This window comes from Mustela putorius, unplaced genomic scaffold (genome assembly GCF_011764305.1).
Source record: "Mustela putorius furo isolate JIRA1106 unplaced genomic scaffold, ASM1176430v1.1 tig00003853_pilon_pilon_pilon, whole genome shotgun sequence".
NCBI classification, from domain to species: domain Eukaryota; kingdom Metazoa; phylum Chordata; class Mammalia; order Carnivora; family Mustelidae; genus Mustela; species Mustela putorius.
This window is the reverse complement of record NW_025422005.1, coordinates 61,550,638-61,570,437: the sequence shown is the minus strand read 5'-3', so window position 1 is coordinate 61,570,437 and position 19,800 is coordinate 61,550,638. Positions and strand designations below refer to the sequence as shown.

Below are 19,800 nucleotides of genomic sequence, written 5' to 3'. Positions count from 1 at the left end.
CAATTGTTATTAACTTAAGATTTTGAAAACTAAATAACCTATTAGTATGTAAGCTTTCAAGGCTTGATCTCTTGAGTTTAGCATGTCACTATTGTTTGGTGTGAGTATTCTTCCTTGTGCACAGGAATTAAATGTCCTTATAAATATGAGATTTAAAAGCAATAGTAGAATAAGCTTCTCTCATTCAAAGCCACATTTATTGGAAAGATAGAGGTATATTCAAACAATTTTATTTTTGATATCCCAGTAAAACATTGAAAGCATACCTTCATGGTATAGAATATTACATTTTACCTTTCCTAGGGGGAAAAAGGTAGTACTTTCTCTTCTTCTATCTATATCTAATATATTTTTACATATTTTATATATTTATGTAGTCTCTAATATAGTTTTATATAACAGGATCTTTATATCTGCTTCCTGCAATATTTGTATAGCCTAAAAGACTACAGAACAATGTAAATTCTGCTTACATGCTCTGCCTATCTTCTGTTTTCTTTCCTATTCAGAATTGCCAGCAAATGATGTAACTTTCTTATTTTGAAACTCTCTAACCTTATTCCCTCTCTTCTTTCTGTTTTCTCCTTGGATTCAAAATTTCCTTGCTTTTAACTCCAACTCCTCTCCCCTCTATTTTTGTTCAGCTTCTCTGCCTGAGCTTAGCTCCTATGCCATCTGTCTGCCTCCCCTGATCCCACTTCATTCGGTTAAGCGCCTTTAAGGTGAGAAGAGCATCTACGCCAACTTCTTGCACAATCACTTTATTCTAATTGATAGTTTCCTTAGCTTTGTAGACCAGGTTAGTTTTTTTTTAATCTCTTGGTAGCTATCTTTCTTTTTTCCTTTTTCTATTATTATTTTTAAAAAAATCCCAAAACCAAAAAACAAAAACCATCTTCACCTTAAAGCAGAGCACTTGGCTTTTTCTCCCACTGCCAACAATATCCCTGATACCTAAGAGCCTAAGGAGTACTGTGGTCACTGGCTAATTCTCAGAAGGCGGTGATGATGACAGCTCTCCTGGGCTCCTTCCTCTTTGCCATTTCCTAAATCCAGTCTTTCACCTCCTTAGGATGTTGTTTGCTTTGAAGTAGTTCTCACGTTTGCCCTTGCTCCTGAATCCCCATGGTAACCATTGTAGTCTTTGTCTTGTAATCAACTGGATTAATGCAACAGCAGCTCAGCGCATGCTCAGACTTCAGTGTCTTTTGCTCCTGTTTCAGCCCGCTGGTTCTCTGCCTTTACTGGGCACAGATCCGGCTGAGGTGCTTGTTAAATGCAAAGTCCCAGGCTCCATCCTAGACATTTTGATGCAGGAGCTTTAGAATAGGGCCCCAGAATCTTCGTTTTAACAAATTTTTCCGGGTAAACTGGAGTATGTAATATGCAGCCCACACGTTAAGAAACAATGCTCAACTACCCCAATCATACTAGAAGATAATTCAGTGCCTGTCTCACTATAGGAACCACATGCAATTCTCTGAGTAAGTTATCAAATCTTTTCATGCCAAGTTCAGCTGAATTTTCAAAAAACAATTACTTTTATCATATTTCTGCAACTCTTTAGGGACAAAAATATAGTTGCCTGGGATTTCATATCTGCTTTTCTCACTGTCCTTTTCTGTCTTTGTAGGTCTTGACTAAGAAGACATATATAGGAGATAATAATATGGTTCAAGTTTAAGGAGTGAAGCAAAGACAAATATGAAAGAAAGAATGAGTAATGAAGTTGATAACCTAGAGAGCAAGGACCAGGAGAGCATGGTGTTAGTGTCTCATATCTAAAGATGAACTTATTTCAAATGATGGTATGGAGAGCTAACCCCTCAGTCGCTACAAGCTTCCCATACCTAATAAGCCTCTCTCTTGTGTCCTTTCTCCGAGTGAATTTGCACACCTTCTCTTTGCTTGGACTGTTTTTCTCTCTCACCAAACTCCTGTTTATGCTTGTGACCTCAGCTCAAGTGTCTCTTGTTCTAGGAAGCCTTTCCTGACCTATATTATCTCTTTGTCCTGTACTTGCCAATTCCTTTAGTATGCATTCTCATCTACTCTTGTTTTCCTCAGTCTGGCTTATAACTATAAAATCATTTGTTTATTCAATTTGTCTCCATTTGGCTACTAGACCTTACTGAGGCTCCCTGGAGCATAGGTCTCCACTGAATCCCCAGCACTTGTTCGTGGGGCTGTGTGGAGACTCCATAAGTCATTGTTGAAGGAAAGAACAAGAACTAGCCCACCATTTCCCTTTTCCTCACCACTGAGCCTGCTCACACAGTGAAGACGCTATTGAGATGGGCACGGCGATGATGTTTCAGGCACATCACATCCAGCAGCTCAACTTCATGATGCTGAGATGGAAACCACAGCCGAGCCAGGGCCCACCTGACCGGCAAGCCCAGACACAGCTGGCTAGTCAGAGACTTTGCTTCCTACTATGCCTTTCCCCCATCCTTCTCCCTGAACTGCATTCTCAGAGCCCAGGCCCTGGACTGATTGGTTTTGCTGCTTACCAATGAAACTTTTCCACTAAACACTTGAGTTTTGGGTTCTTAGTATTTTTTTTTTTTTTTTAACTTTAAGCATACCCTCCTTTAGCCCTGATCTGGTTCTCTTATTTCCTAATGTGTTATTTGTGACATCCATTCTACCTCCCCAAAAATACTTTTAGAAGTTGCTAATGACTTGCTTTTATCTTCAAATGAAAACTTCCATATATTCCCAATTTATAATCATAAACATGAAGAGTCCATTAATAAAAGCAAAAGGGATACCCTTGACAGTTTTTTAAAATTTTACTTTACATTTTTTGTTATACTTTATGTTATATACACTAAAGAGAAAAGGAAATTTCAGATTAGCTTTTTTGACATACTTATTCCTAGAAAATATGCCTGAGGTTCATATTGAATCAGCAAGGAAAGCTTTTCCCAAACTATTTTAAGCCATATAATTTTCAAGACAAATTATTTTTTGGACACTGCAATTCAGATGAGGGTGTTGAAGGCTTTGATAAGCAATAGTGGTGCTCACTGATGTACTCAACAAATATTTTTGAACATCTACTAGGGATGGTTCTAGGTGCTGAGGTTGCAGCCACAAACAAAACAAAACAAAACAAAATCCCTGCTTTCTGGTAGTGAGAAAAGATTCAACACCAATAAATACACAATCTGCGAAGCAGAATGGTCAGGAGAAGAGATTACTTCTTTTGAGGTTACTCAATCCGCATGCCATAGTAATCTTTATTTTTCTTCTTAAGAGTCTCCATGTATGTTTGTGCAGTTGGGTAATGACTTGGTCTGGGTTTTACCTTTAGAAAAAAGAAGTGGGGAACTTGGCTTTCTCCTTCCAAAATCTAGACTGGGGCTTATTCTATTTCTCCCTTGGTGAGGTACTTCCTGAGTTAACAACAGCTAACTAATGTGAACTAATTCCCTCTACTCAGGGCAGAAGAATCAATGTGGGCTGACGTTAAAACCCAAGGATTTCAATAGACAACAAAACATGCTGGCAGGGAGAGTCTCAGACACCGTGCTAAACAGTATTATCAAGAGAGAAGTTGAGGAGTCTCCTCGTTTGTCAGACATTCTCAAAATGTCTGGTACAGATAAGAAGAATCCTGTCTTGTAAACAAGTGGTCTGAGATTTCATGCTGGGATAATAGGAGTGTAACCCTTAATATTTTTAGATCTATGATCATATTTAATTTTTTTCTCTGTTCACATATCCTCCTTTATTGATTCCGTCCATAGTCTCGAACCCTCCATCTGCGTTCCTAAATGCTTTCTCACATTACTGCTTAAAGAATTAGGGAAGGACTAGGACTTGGTCTCTGGCCTCCCGCTTGAGCCAGTGCAACTAAAGACCACTTGTCACGGAGTCTCCGCTAAAGGTCTGCCTCATGGTGAAAAGCCAACACAAATCCGTCTTGTGCCAAACTTCTTTCTTCAGAAAATGACTAAGTATGGTTCAAGTGTAGTTAATAAAATTGCAGCTGAGATGAGGCTGTGACTCATCTGTCATACCCTGGTCTCTCTTTTGCTAATCAGTTGTGAGAAACATTTCAAAATCAGAGAGCAGCAGCAAAGAAAGATGAGATACTCAGACTTTTGAGGCAATTAGAGACTAAAGAGCAGAAGGCAAATCAGTCTTCCTGCCTTGACAGTCTTAAAATACACACTGAAAGTAGACTTTGGAGTTACACTATTTGTGACAGATTTTGACCATAACACATTTTCTAAGAGGAAATAAGAATTACTCACTTCAGGACATGCGTTCCACCCTCGCATGAGCAGAGATGATATGGGCTTGGGGATGGAATAGCCAATGGGAGGTCTGATGTGGTGGTAAGCCATGTCTGCTGCAGCAGCCGCTAGGAACCAAATGAACATGTCAGTTCTGAAACCCACATACTTGCCCCAAGAAGCATATGAACAGACAAACAAAAAGTCATCAAGAATCAATCTGTGCAACATTAGCAGGGACTCAAAGATAGCTCTATGCAGGTTTTTTTTTTTTTTTTTAATGCTTAAACAAAATGTTGGATAATTTGATACTATCAGTTTATCTTTATAATTGTCCATTCATTCAGTTGTTCACTCATTCAACAAATTGGGAGCGGAGGGAACACAAAGAGGATCAAAGAAGCATGCAAAAGAACATACAGAGAGCAAGCAGTTTGGGGTGTGTGTCTGAAGGGTATATACATAATGTTATAGGAAGTAAGGACTGAAAGGCAAACTGGACCAGACGATATACAATGTCATAAATCCAGGCTAAAGAGCTTATCCTGTACTTAGCAAGAGGTGGGGTGCCGCTGAACTTCGCAATTCAGAAAGCACCCCTTTAACTTGGGCAAAATAGATGATTTTTTAAGTTTAAATACCATTACTGGTTATAAGAATGTTGGGATTTTAAGATTTAATATTTATAAAGTAGTTACTATTTGCTAAACTTTGTAAGATACCTCAAATCCATCATTTTAGCTAATATCACTCGTTGACTCAACTCCCTAGTGTTACCTGTCTGCTTGGATTTCTGAATATTGCTCATCTGAAACTCCCCATTACGGTGTGGTGATGCTTGGGGCTTCGCTGTGGAATCCTGACTGTTGCATATTTTCCTGCTCTGCAACCAGTGATTTCTGTAACTCTCTTGGAAACCAAGTTCATAGGTACTTTCATTAAACATATTTTGTATCAGGCAGCATGGTAGATCATACATAAGCTTTTTCAAACCTCCTAACAATCATTCAAAGTAGGTATTTCTGTGTGTGTGCGTGTATGTAACTAGTTTTTAATTTGTGAAAAAATTAAACATAATTAGTAATTGGTATAACCTCTTGTTCCAGATTCCACGCTCTCTTCAACCACTTCACACTGAAAATACTTTGTAAACAACACCTGAAGCTCTTTTTATTCCTCCTAAAATTGCTCTGCACCGGTGGGAGGCTAAAGTCCCAGGATGTTGACTTCCTCTTTTCCAGGTTGTGATGTCATCAACATCTGTCTGTACCCTAACAATATTTGTGATATGACCTATAACTACTGCCTCTCTTACATTAAAGTTTGCTCCAATTCACTTCTGTTTATAGATTTACTAATTTAGTGAAATTATATGTAAGTTAATCAACATTTTGCTTTATGGATCAGTCAGAATTACTACCTAATTTTGACAAATGTAACATACCTGTTTTCTTTGGAATTTTAGAAACATAATTAGAATAAAATCTTATTCAGAAAGGACAGTTGTTAAAATATTTTGAGTATTCTTATATACTCTTTCTATCATTGAGCTCATGCCCAATCCAGTATATGATTATGTAATATTTTTCCCCTAAATATCAACATTTTTCCAAGTTATTAAACTTCAGGTTAATGTATTTTTAACGACTCTGTATTCTGTATGATTTACTTAATCATTCCTCAATTTCAGGATGTTCAAATTTGGGTATAAACACTTCAAAGTAATCATCTTCAGTATGACTTTCCCAGTTTCACAGACTGAAACTTTATTTATGATATTTTGATATTTATGATATTTTATGATATTTATGATATTTTGAGGGGTAAGATTAACCTGCCAAAGGGCATAGCTGAAGACTTTTGACACATACTGATACACTGTTTTTCTCAAGAGTTGTATTAATTTACACTCTCAATGGCCAATGTGTAAGAGACTTTCATTACATCTACACCAGTATTAGGCTTTCTCATTTTGTAAAAGATTTTCTTAATATGAGAGGCAAGTGTATCAGCTCATTTCTTGTTGTTTAAATTTTGTTCTTTGATGAATAGTGAGGCTTAATATTTTCCTAAATATTTATTGGTTATTTGTATTTAAAATTTTAAGTTCATTTTCTTTGCCTGTCTGGTATTTTAATATTTCCTTCCTTACAACAGCAGTTCTAATTGTACAATTGTTCCAAGTTGAGGGCAGAGTCAGGAATTCCATTTCTATTCTTGTTTTCAATGCCATTTGTAGAATATTTGCATTGTCACATTTGTCAAACCTTTCTAGCCACTATTAGCTACAGTTATATTTGCTGACACTAAGAAAACAAAGAAACAAAAGACAGGTCAAAACATATTTAGGGGGTGCCTGGGTGGCTCAGTGAGTTGAGCCTCTGCCTTTGGCTCAGGTCATGATCTCAGGGTCCTGGGATGGAGCCCTGCATCGGGCTCTCAGCTGGGTGGGGAGCCTGCTCCCCCACCCCCTCAGCCTGCCACTCTGCCTACTTGTGATCTCTCTCTCTGTCAAATAAATGAATAAGAATCTTTAAAAAAAAACCCCACATATTTAGCAAATGAAATGTCACTTATAAAATGTGTCTTCTGTGTCACAAAAAACTAGCTGTGTTAGGTTTCTCCCATTGGCTACTCTTGACGATTTTTAATTCTTTTTGGCATGAGGTAAATAAATAAGCAAACAAATTAACTAATGCTTAATAATCACTGATCTTTAAACTCTACTTTTTCACCTTATGACCATTTGGATATTGTTGAGCTGGTACAGCTATAAGCACATAAGCCAGTGTAGTGAACACATTTAAACTAATTATACATATCCTAATGGGTGGGGAGGGACTATTCATAAAGTGAGTTAAACTCAGATGCAGGTGCCAAATGTCTCCTCTGAAACCCTTTTAGACTCTGATATCAAGTCTATAAAGTTACCTGTTTGCTTCTTGGCACTGCGTCTGGAAAATCAGTTTAAGATGAACGATACTTAATTCTTCATTATTCAAAGCAGATTCTACAAGGCCTTGGCATCTCCTTCTCCTTTTTGCTTTGTGCACTCTTGGCAGTGATACCACTCATTAGCACCTCCACCAGAAAGTGGGCAATGCAACATGAGGGGTCATGGAATTGAGATTTGTCACCTCTGAGATTACTTTGTCAGTCTTGCCTAAGTGGCCATGTTACACCAACAGCTGGGAAATTTTCTGGTATTCCAGATTCAGGAAAGAGACTGTCAGCCCATTCATCAAATTTTTTATCTTGATTGCTACATAAAATATGTTAAATGATTTATGTACATGTTGGTTTCTACTTTTACAAGTGAAACTTTGCTATTAAAAGAGAATAAAGGTAAACTTAAAAATATCAATAACTATTTATTGAGCACCTACCATTTTCTCAGCACTGTGATGATTATCAATGACTGAGCAAAACTTGTAATCTAGCACTAGAGTAGGACTATCTAATAGATCTTTTTACAATGATGGAAATATTCTGCAGTGTTCAACATGGTAGCATATGCCTATTAAGCACTTAAAATGTGGCTATTAAGCACTAAAAAGGTGTGACTGAATAACTGAACTTTTACTTCAGTTTCAGTTCATATAAATTTAAATTTAAGTAACCACGTGTGTCTCGTAGCTTCCATAGTGGACTGCACAATTTTAGAGCATAGCTTTTTCTCACTCTCATCCTGAATGAGGCTTAAATTAAACAAGATTTTGTGTGTCAGCCTCAAAAGTTTATATAACCATGGTCTTGATTTGTGGATTTAAGTTCTTTATTGCTTATCAATACTTTATCAAGAAAAAAAGGGATATGACTAGAGATCATCATTCTGTCCGGCATGTGATAACCTTCACTCACTTATTCTCATGAACAGATGTACTGAACATTCCATGTGGGCAATAATAAGCTAACAAAAGAAGTGTTAGGCTTTTCCATAAACTTTGGTAAATGAATGAATAATTTTTAAAGAGATGAATTACTGGACTTTTCACTTCTTTTTATGATTCAATCACAAATTCGGAAAGGTGATCCTTTTTTCCTGAAATGTTCTTGTGCGTATCCTCTTTTCTTACATTATATTTAGTGTCCCTTAGGTCTTAACTTGAACTGTCTCTGGGTGCCCTTCCTATGTACTCCCATAGCACATGGTGCTATTGTAGTATTGTCGTATAATATGGTATTATATTATACTTAATTGCCTATTTATTTGCTTGCCTCTGTAAATCACAAGCTCCTTGAGCTCAGGAATTGTATCTTTTCACCATTGTATCTCCCGTGCTTAGCACGATGACAGCTAATCAGTAGCCACCCAACTGATATGCACCAAACAAATCAATAAATGAGGCCGCTCAAAATACGATTTCACTGGAGATAAAAGAGGTCATGGTATAGATGACTCAGTAAACATTTATTGTACAAATAAATAAGGATTATGGATTAATGACAATTGCTATCTTGCTCATTATTATGTCTTTAGGACAGAGCACAATGCCTAGTCACTAAGAAACACCATAGAATGAATATGCTTAGTTTAATACTAAATTATGACACAATTAGGTAAATGATTGAGATCTGGTGGCAAATTTAGTTCATACTTTTATCTTTTTATCAGAACATTTGGGGAGGGAGCTTCTATAAATTGAAACAGTATCACCATTAATAATTGGCCTTGGGGCACCTGGGTAGCTCAGTCAGCTGGCATCTGCCTTGGGCTAGGGTCATGATCCTGGGGTCCTTGGGCTTGAGTCCCACATCCGGGTCCCTGCTTGGCAGAGAGACTGCTTCTCCCTCTACCACTTCCCGCCTGCTTGTGCTCTCGCTTTCTCCCATGAGCTCTCTTATGGCTCCTTCTCTCAAATAAAAATATAAAATAAAAAAAGAAAAGAAAGAAATTCCTTTAACAAGGAAATGTGATGTGGGGGCCTAATTTCCAGTCTGGTTTTGCTTTTAACTCTGTGAGCGATCCTAATTAAGCTAATTTGCCTCTGTGAGTATTAATTTTTGTACATGTAAGATGAAGCCTTGAGGACATCGTGTAATGGTGATAAGCATGGGGTTTGGGGACAAGGAGCCATGCACTTACGTCTTGACTGTCCCTCTTACTGGTGTGTGATGTTGAGCATATATCTTATCCTAATAGAACCTAAACCACAGGTTATTGTTAGAATTAAGGGAGATAGTGTACAGAGAGCATCTGGCACATTGTTGGTTCTCAATAAGCGTTAGCTGTTGTTGCTGTAGTTATTATCATCTACAGAGCTAAGGGTTTCACCGATCCCTTTTACTCTAAATCTAGAGAACTAGATATCTAAAACACTGTATCTTTTCTGTTCTGTTTAGATCAGAAATCATAGTTCCTTTTGAGGTTTTCTGGGAGTCTGAATACCCAGTAAAAGGTTGCATTGAGTTACTGCAAATTACAAGGCTACAAACCATCTCATCTGTCACCAGCCCTGGCTCATAATGCAATATGGCCACTGTGGAGAGGAGGACCACGCAGCTCTTCGTGGCAAATTTAATTAGCTATATTGCTTATGGATAAATTGGTACTAGATTCTGAATTCCTAAATTAAACTATCACTTACGTTTTATAAAAATAAGTCCAGGCATCCATATAAAAAAACATTTTACTTGTAAGCTTTGATGAACATAAACTACAAGAATTTTTTTTTTTTTTCAGTTTTGATTGTGTGTATGTGTGTTTTAAAAAACACAATTGATTCTACCTTGCTGTTTTTATGGGTTGGGCTTTGGTGAAACAAAGCAAATATGGACCACTCTCCCAGCAAGCGCTAAGACACATTCTTTGTTAAACTGACACTTCTCAATGATGTATCACCAGAGCATATAGCATCTGAGAGAGACCACGAGATTGCAATCTTGAGATTGCACTAAGAATGGCTTAATTTTTTAAACCACATCCCATTCTCATTACAGACTGTCAGAAGAATAGATTAATTTGCACCAATGTCTATTCTCATTGCAATCTTTGTCAGGGTAATGAAGTATTGGAATGTTAATATCAGCTATGTTCATAGAAATATCACCATCCATTGGACTGATTTGATCTTTCCAGTGATCTCTGTAGTGATTGGCTGGCTCTACTCTTTTCAGTGATAAACTGATAAAGATTAGCACAGCAAACACAGGATTTCAGAACTTTGGCTCACTCCTATTTTCCTATTTTCCTAACACATGTGAAAACATAGTCCCCATCATCAAGTGCTTATGCCTTTTAAGGTTATTATATTTAGGATGCTTTAGGATTCTAATCATATATGGAGAAGAACACCTAATATTTAAACAGGGCTAGCAAACACAAATTGCTACAAATATGGGATCCTGTGATATAACTGTGTCTCTAAATGTACTTAAATTCTTATTTTTTACAATCATATGTGAGACAAAAAAAAAAAAATTGCAAGCCATATTTGGCCCCTATATTACAGCTTGCAAACCTGAGTTAAAACCTCCATATAAAGTCTCACCGAAATCTGGCTAGAATGAATTGGCAGATGTTCTTAATTTGCTGTCACATCCGAGACTTCGATATAGCTTGGCATTAAAGGAATCCCAGGACACAGAGTTGAGTCTCCTTGTGAACCAGCTGGCATCACAGAGGAAAACAAAAGGAAAACAAGAGGCTTTTTCTTTGGCCTCAAACTATAATCTGAAAGTGATCCACAAAATTTGGTACCTGGTTATAAGGGAACAGGATTGGATGAGATACATATCGATGGATTAATTTATCCTAGATTTCTTCTTTACTTTGTCATGATATATCAGAGGAGACAGACCCGGGGGAGACGTAAAATCTGGGAAGCAGGTGTTGGTTTCTTTCTCTGAAATGAATCCAGGACAGCTCTTGTTTGCCATGTCATACCAGCTCCTTTTTCATCTTGCCTGGTTCTTCTCTCTCTGCTTGGCTTCACACCTTGGCTCCTTCTCTCTCTAATCTTGTCACTTCTCTCACAAATCTGCTCTCTTCCTGGATCCATCATCTTCTGCTGGCTCAGCCAGAAGCCTGAAGTTAAGCCTGACTCCTCCCTCTCCCTTGTGCTCTCACCTTGGCCCACCAGCAAGTCCCATTCAAATTTCCCACAACCAGCCTCTCCTTTCTCTTCTAAAGCCACTCCCCTAATTAAGGTCTTCTACATTCTTATCTGGAGTACCTGGTCTCTTTGCCCTGGGTTTCAAGCCTCTTCAATCCAGAATTAGCTTTGTAGCAAGAGAGAGCATTCAAAAATAATACTAGTGTTGTACTATTGCCCTGCTTAAACTCCTGCAGCGACTTTCACTGCGAACACACAGGCCCTTCACCACCTGGCTCTAGGTTTACATTTACAGCATGTGTCTTGTGATGGGTTTCCTTGTATTCTCTGATTCATCCTTACTGAATTATTTGTGCATCTCTCATGCCTCTGCACCTTGCGCATACTGCTTTCTGTTGCAACTTCTTCTCTACCTCCCCACTGTTTATCTATTTAATTAGTTTTCAGCTTTTTGCAGTTCAGTTATCACCTCCTCTTAGATTCCTTCTCTGATATCCTCTCCCCTTTTGCACAGTCTGGACAGGAGACTCCTCCAGGGAGCATCTTCAGCACTCTGCTTCTCTCTAGTTGGGACTTAACCTCTGCTCTTTACTATGACGGCCTGAGCAATGCCCTATTCCTCTCTGTTTTCCTCTTAACTCTAGCACAGTTCCCAGGCAGAGGAGCCCTCAACAATAGCCTAAAAATAATAATAGTAGCTAATATTTATTGAGTGCTTCCAGTTCCTAGTCACCATTCCAGTCTTTTGAGGTAGGCCCATTATTATGCCCATTTAAAAAATAAAGTGAAGTACAGCTAGGTTAAGTAGCTTGCATACAGTTACAAGGCTCACGTTCTTACACATTATGCCGATTCTCTTAGCCCATGTGGTGTTATCCTGAAAAACGCTTTCTTAAAAACTGAATTAATTGACAACATTCAGTTTTCTTCTTTTCTTTTTCTTCCTTTCTCTTTCTTTCCTTCTTTGAGAGTGACAGAAGGAGAGAGAGTGTGTGAGCATGGAGGCACAAGGGAGAGAGAGAGAACCTTGAGCAGTCTCTATACCCAACTCAGAGCCCAACATGGGGCTCCATCTCCCAGAGCTCAGGACCCAAGCTGAAATCAAGAGTCAGATGCTTAATTGAATGAGCCACCCAGGCACCCCAAACCTTTAGATTTCTACACAAACACACACAGAAATTCGTTTATATGGTAATAGTGAGCAGTGATCCCTACACTTCTGCATGGCCCTGTTCGGCTGGAGCTGGGTAGCGGCTGTCCCCTGGAGTCAGAGCACGTGACTTCCTGTCCATCACACTGTCCGGGGTCCAGCATTTGCCCAATTCTCCTGACCCTTTGGGCATCTGGTATCAGGTGATCCATAGAATGCCAGATATGATGGCTTTTTGGTTCTTTCTAAACCTGAGATTATAAGGTTAATTTGAACATGGCCTACACAAAAGAGACTCTAACTTCATGTTCTTCTCCAGGTATACTCATTCCTTGCATAAGAGTCAGTGCCAGTATTTGTGTTCCACTTTCGTATTTCTCTCAGGAGATAGGGTACTACTACTAAATCCAGAAGGAAGAGCCATGTGGAATGTTGCTACTACCGTAACTGATAATGTTGCCAAACATTGTAGTCATGGATTTGTTCCTCTTCGTAAGTGGCTAATATGTAGCTTATACTGAATCTGATGCTTCACACAATTTATTGTGGAACATATGCTAGATTGCCTAACCACTGCAATGATATAAGGAGTCTCATTTCTTGATGCACGGTCACTGTCCAACTTTAAAAAATTCAACATCTATCATAAATTCTCTTTCCGATAAAGTACGGTAAGTTCTAATATCTGGGATATTGGAATCCAGTTATTCTTAGGCAAGGCTTTTAACTGTTTTATTATATAATATTCTCTCTTTAAAGGGTAAATATTTCTGGGTGGTTCCTGACAGAAAGGATCTTTATCTCTCCAAAATATTCATGTGTAATTAGCAGAGGATAATGGAGTAGAGAAAATTCCAAAACTGTATGAGTAAAATATGATAAATAGTATAATAAATGATGACTTGGGGGCATGGAGGAGATTGGATTAACTCAATATTAGAGAATTAAGGAAGATGTTTTGGGAAGAAGTGATATTTAAGCTAAGATCTAAAAATTAATTAGGGTCATATGACAGTAAGTGAGCAAAAATGTCTCAAAGGAAGTGGGGCAGAAGAAGGGAGAGAAGTCAAGTGGCATCAGTACAGTGATAAAGACAGCAGCTTTGACTAGCATGGTGGCAGGTGAAATTTTTAGGAGTTAGATTTGAGGTATATATCTTATCACTTCTGTTTTTTGTTCATTGTTGTTCACTAGTCTTTGTGCAAGAAGTTAAGAAAAAAGATACAAAAAAATATACAGATTGAAAAGGAAGAAGGTCTTTATTTACAGATCACAAAATCATCTATGTGGAAAATCCCAAACAATGTAGAATAAAGGTACTTGAATGGATAAGTAAATTTAGCAAATATGTAGAGTTCTAGGTTGATATTTAAAAATTAATTATATCTCTCTTCTAACAAAGAACCATTGGACATTGAAATTTTAAAGGATAACATGTACAATAGTATCAAATACAAAATGCATAGAGATGTCTAAAAAAATGTGCAAGGTTTGTATGCTAAAAACTACAAACACACTGACGACAGAAATTAAAGAAGACCTAACTGAAGGGAGAGCTACACCATGGGGACTGATTAGAAGATTCAGTATGCTTACATTGCCAATTCTTCCTAAATTGATCTATATAAACTCAGTGTAATCCACCCCAAATTTCAGTGGGCTTTTTTTTTTTTTTTGGTAGAAATAAACAAGCTGATTCTAAAATTTACATAGAAAAGCAAAAAGTCTAGAAGAGCCAAAGCGATTTCTATAAAGGAGAACATAGTTGGAAGGTTCATCTAACCTGATTTCAAGACTTAAATGTAACCTTACAATATAATATGCTATTAGAGTAAGGGTAGACATATATCAATAGAACAGAGTTCTAAGGTAAGGCATAGTTCTTAGAATACTCTTAGAGTTCTAAGGGTAGACATATATCAATAGAACAGAGTTCAAAAATAAATATATATATGGGCAATTAATTTTTGACAATACTACCAAAATAATTTAAAGGAGAAAGGAAAGTTTTTTCAACAAACTATGCTGGAAAATTAAACATCCATATTAAAAAACAAATACATTTTTTATGATAAATTTTTAAAAGATTTTTATTCATTTGAGGGGAGAGGGTAGCGCAAACACTGGGAGCCACAGAGAGGGAGGGAGAAGCAGGCTCCCCACTGACGCTGGGACTCTAGGATCATGACATGAGCCAAAGGCAGATGCTTAACTGACTGAGCCACCCAGGTGCCCAAAAAACAAATAAATTAGCAAAAGAATAACAAAAGTTCATACCTGTGCCATTAAAAAAAAGACAAATATATTTTATAAATATAAAGCCTAAACCTCTAAGAGTTCTTTAAGAAAACATAGGAGGAAATCTTTTGGCCTTATTGATGAAACCATATTTTAGAAAGGATACAAAAAATGTGATTTAAAACTTTGATAATGCAGACTTCATTGAAACTAAAAACTTCTTTCAAGACATTGCTAGGACTATGAAAAGGCAAGCCACAGACTAGAGAAAAACACTTTCAAAATGCATAGCAGATGAAAGACTTCTACCTAGAATCTGAGAACTCTTACAAGTGAATAATAAGGCAATGTGAACAAACACTTCACCAAGGGAGGAGGCACGAACACACATAAACATGTGAAAAGATCATCAACATCATTAGCTGTCAGAGAATTATAATACTACAGCAGCATACCATTAGATACCTACTTAAATGGCTAATATTTGATTTTAAACAGGTGACAAAAAAGTCCTGGCAAGGATGTGTAGCAACCGGAATTCTAATCCACTGCTGGTGGGAATCCATAATGGTACAAACGCCTTAGAAAAACTCTTTTCATAAGATCTGGTAATTATCTCTTACATATTTATTCAAGAGTAATAAAACCATCCACACAAAGACCTAAATGGCTTTACCTATCTTATTCATAGTAGTCCCAAAGTAAGAATAATCCAAATAATCATCAACTTGTGAATCCATAATTAAATTTAGACATATCCACACAATGGAATATTACTCAGGGACAAAAAAAATGAATTACTAAAAATCAACAACATGATTTCATTTATAGGACATACTGGAAAAGGCAAACCTGTAAAGCCATAAATCAGATGAGTGATTGCTGGGGACAAATTTCCAGTCGCATGGTGAATACAAGAAAGTAAATAGAATGACAAGACATAAAATCAAATAAAATGAAGAGCAGATGCAAATAAAATTTACCTTAAACCTCAAGTATGTGTATATTTTTCATGTGATTAGACTGCATACCTCTGCAGTCTACATGTACACAGAGTCTAATGTATCTTATCACCCAAAATTAGGCTCACTCACAAAGCCCCATTTTTGGAAGGTATCCATTTATGTAATACAAAATTACCAGGAAAAGCAATTTCCTTCTATAACGTGAGACAAGCAGAAAACAGTCCCGAGAGTTTATTTTTATGTGTTGCTACTTTCAGCTCACCCTTATATACACACTAAAAAGAAGCATCAGAATCTAATCTCAAAAAAAAAAATAGATATTACAGTGTCTACATTATTGGCACACGCTTTAAAACAAATTGAGGGGCGCCTGGGTGACTCAGTCAGTTGTGTCTGCTTTTGGCTCAGGTCACGGTCGGTCTCAGGGTCCTGGGATCGAACCCTGCCTCCGGCTCCTGGCTCAGTGGGGAGTCTGCTTATCCCTCTCCCCATTACTTGTGCTCTTTCTCTCTCACTATCTCTCTTTCTCAAATAAATAAATACAATTTTTTTAAAACAAAACAAAACAAAACAACCAAATTGAAATTGTTTACTTACTTCTCACCTTGCCAACCCACCAAGAGTATTACTTTTTGGAAATAAGTGTTTCTTGAAGTCATGAAAATGCACAGAACTCTGGAAAACAGAAAAACTTGGCAGGATGTCTTACCTGGCTTGAGATGAGCGAATGGAATTTCACCGGTGAGGAGTTCCCATAGACACAGAGCATAGCTGAAGACGTCAGCTTTGATAGTGTAGCGTGTGCACTGAGTGAACACCTCAGGAGCCATCCAGCGGAGGTTCTGTGTGTCCAGAAACATCCACAAGTCATTTACCAAATGTTTAGTTATCCCATTGTAGAACACCGTTTTTCTTAGTAAGGATTTAAGTGTTCTCGCATTGTTCTCAAAAGATATATACATATATATATAAACATAAAATAACATTGATTGCCCTATACTGTGCAATAAACTGGTGTGTTTATACATAAACAGTAGGTTTTCTATTGTTGCTCATTTTAGCGAAGAGCATTTTTTTAAATCATTGGAAGATCATGAGATTCATAATTCTTCCAAAAATATTGCAACAATATTAATCATCAAGTAACTCTGCGTTTTATAAAATGATGATCACAGCAGCAGCATTTTCTGTTTACTTCTGAGCATCTTACCCCTAGAAACTATACAGGCTTCTGAAAAGCCAATCACGATTCATCCAAGAACTCTATGCCTCCCTGGGGGTGAATCACACATGTGGGAGGCACCTTCCCTCCTTTAGATCTTCAGGTTGTAATTTAGGAAGTCACTAAATTAAACCCTTAAACAGTGCCTTCATGACTGAGGAGAGAAAGGACCTTAGGGGGGCACCCAGAATACTCCTACAAAGCAGATATCTTACTGGCAGGATCACATCTGTCATATCACCTTTGTTGGTCCAGTTGTGTTATTTCTGAATGTGGTTTGCGCAATAAGTATTCCAGGACCAAAGTCTATAAACTGTTATAATTTTCTCTGTACCAAGTTTCATATTCATGTTTTGATGGCATTATTTACATTTTTTTTCACTTGCAGTTATATATTTTTTGGTTTTAAATATAAGTTTCCATTCCGGGATGGATGCAAATGCATAATTTTGGTTTATTTGTGGTTTAGGGGAAAGAGCACTAGGTTTTGAGTCAGGAGATGAAAATTCCAGTTCTAGCTCTACCACTGCCTGTTTGTGCAGCTCTGGACAAATCTCATAAGCTTCCTGGACCTCAGATTCCTCAAGGGCAAAACAAAGGAGGCAAGCCCTTTCAGGTCTAAAATCCCATGGAGTCATAACCTTATCAATGAAGTTCACCAAACACCTTCTTTGTATTTTCACTGAAGGAAACCAGTATCCTTTTATTGCTCTTACCGAAATTCTATGCAGAGCTGGCTGCTGATAATTCTTTTGAAGTGTCTACCTTATTTTGAAATCAGGCATAATTACAGCATTCCAAGAATATCTCTATTCCGATTATGGTACTTATATGCAATTCTTTCACATGAGCTTTCACATTTCAAATAACCCCCACTTACGTAGCAGATTATGCATTGTGACACAACATTGCATAAGTGGAAGTAGGCATACAATGTGCCCATTTTTCCACAGGGGAGTGATAGAGTAATTAGCCAACTTACACAAGGCCACATAACTAGTAGGAAACAAAATAGTCTTCAAAATTAATCTAGAGTAGTGCTGTGCTTAAAGACTACACTGCTAGGATAAAAAATTACTTGTTGTTGGTGACATTCAATTCAATTTTTTCCACAGAAATTTATTTAGCCAGTCTGGATGTATTTGAGAATCACAGTGGCTTTTAAAAGATACAGGGGAAACTTTTAAAAGATACAGGCACTTAAGATCAACCCCAGGCCAATGAAATCAGAATTTCTTGGGGAAACTTTTAAAAGATACAGGCACTTAAGATCAACCCCAGGCCAATGAAATCAGAATTTCTTGGGGTTAGATTCAAGTGGCATACTTTTTAAACAAGTTCTTGAAGTGATTCCAGTGTGCAGCTGGGGTTGAGAACTACTGATTTAGCTATCTCTATGTCCCAGGTCTGTGTGTCCTGTCAAAAGGAGGACTCATTCTTTTCTACCTCCCTTACCTCATATCTTACCATTCTCCTCTTGCTTACTCCACTCCAGTCAGTCTCTTCTTGAACACACAGAGAATTTTTCTGCCTCAGGGCCTTTGCACTTACTCTGTATTCCTCTTCCCCCCACATGGGTGACTGCTGGTCAGGTCTCTCATCAAATGTTATCTTTCCTTCTTGCCCTATCTAAATGGCACCCTACTACTCTCCATTCATATCCTGTGCTTTGCTTTTTCTTCATAACACTTGTCTCTTCACAACATTGTCTCTTAACAATATATATTGTTAATTTGTTCAGTGTCTATCTCTTTTTAGTAGAATATTAGCTCCATAGGAATAAGAAAATTTATTTGTTTACTGTAATATCCCCAGTTCCTAGAAGAATATCTGGCCTCTAGTAAAGAGCCCACAGATATTTGTTGGATGAATGAGTGAAGTCTAATTGGGGAAACCAGCATGCATAATCCTGCTTACAATACGACACGGTCCGTGATGTGGTTCCTGCTTTCTGCTCTAATCCATCTTTTGCTCTCTCTTCCTCTCACAGTGCATGCCAACAATGCCAACCTATTTGAAGTTCCCCTAGGAAGTCTGATATTTCTTATTCTCCCCTGTGACTTTGCTCATACTGTTGTTCATTCTACCTGCCACTCCTTTCTGTTTTCCCTACAGCTAATTTATTCCCATTCATCCCACCTGAGCTCCCATGATGCTTTGTCACACCTTATTTACCACAAAATTTCCACACTGCTTTCAATCTTTCTGCTTATTACCATGTTTTCCCCATTAGAAAATGAGCTCCTTGAGATCAAGGACTAAACTTTTCTTCACATTTTGCATTTCTCATCTTTTGCACAATGCCTGATACAGGGCAGGCCCTCAATAAATGTTTGTAGAATGAATAAATAAGAGTTTAAGTTAGCAGTGCAAAATGCACAAAAGCACGGACAGAAGAGTACATGGGGAGGAGGCAGTGGGGAGGGGATGTTATGGAAGGGAAGTTACTTAAAATGGATATAATTTCCTGAGTCTTACGAGATGAGTAGACTGCTTTTAGGTGGGGTGGAGTAGAAAGCTATCCAGGTAGAGAATACCACACACTAGGAGAGTCACGGGGCTGCGAAGGTGAATGGCATGTTTGCGGCATGACCAGGAGGGTTGTGTGCTGGGCTGTAGGAGATCTGAGAGAACTTACTGTGGGAGAAGGGGTCACAGAGTGGCTCTGAGCCAGACTGGGGAGGACAGGAGGCTGCTAGATAATGAATTTGGATTTGGCCTGTGGGTAGTAGAGATATATATATATGGATCTATATCTATATAATCTCCATATATATTTATTTATTTATGTGTGTGAGAGAGGGAGAGAAAGAGCATGCATGCACAGGGAGTGAGGGTGCCCAGAGGAAGAAGGAGAGAAGATATCCATTGAGTATGGAGCACGATGTGGGGCTCGATCCTGGGACCCTGAGATCACGGTCTC

General features: G+C 37.9%; 1 protein-coding gene and 1 long non-coding RNA gene across 5 annotated transcripts in view; one reads left to right on the top strand and one right to left on the bottom strand.

Annotated features, from left to right (window-relative positions):
• Positions 1-19,800, bottom strand: part of LOC101680385 (serine/threonine-protein kinase TNNI3K) — a 329,700-nt gene that overhangs the window by 74,077 nt on the left and 235,823 nt on the right. For all 4 annotated transcript variants that reach the window (XM_045064725.1, XM_045064724.1, XM_045064723.1 and 1 more), the window contains exons 20-21: positions 16,365-16,497; positions 4,266-4,375 (exon numbers count right to left, since the gene is read on the bottom strand). In XM_045064725.1, coding sequence (XP_044920660.1) covers positions 4,266-4,375; positions 16,365-16,497 — 243 coding nt within the window. The remainder of the gene's footprint in view (positions 1-4,265; positions 4,376-16,364; positions 16,498-19,800) is intronic.
• Positions 883-5,646, top strand: LOC123387349. The gene is made up of 4 exons (XR_006601786.1): positions 883-1,484; positions 1,634-1,808; positions 5,019-5,176; positions 5,354-5,646. It is a non-coding gene; the product is annotated as an uncharacterized LOC123387349 (long non-coding RNA).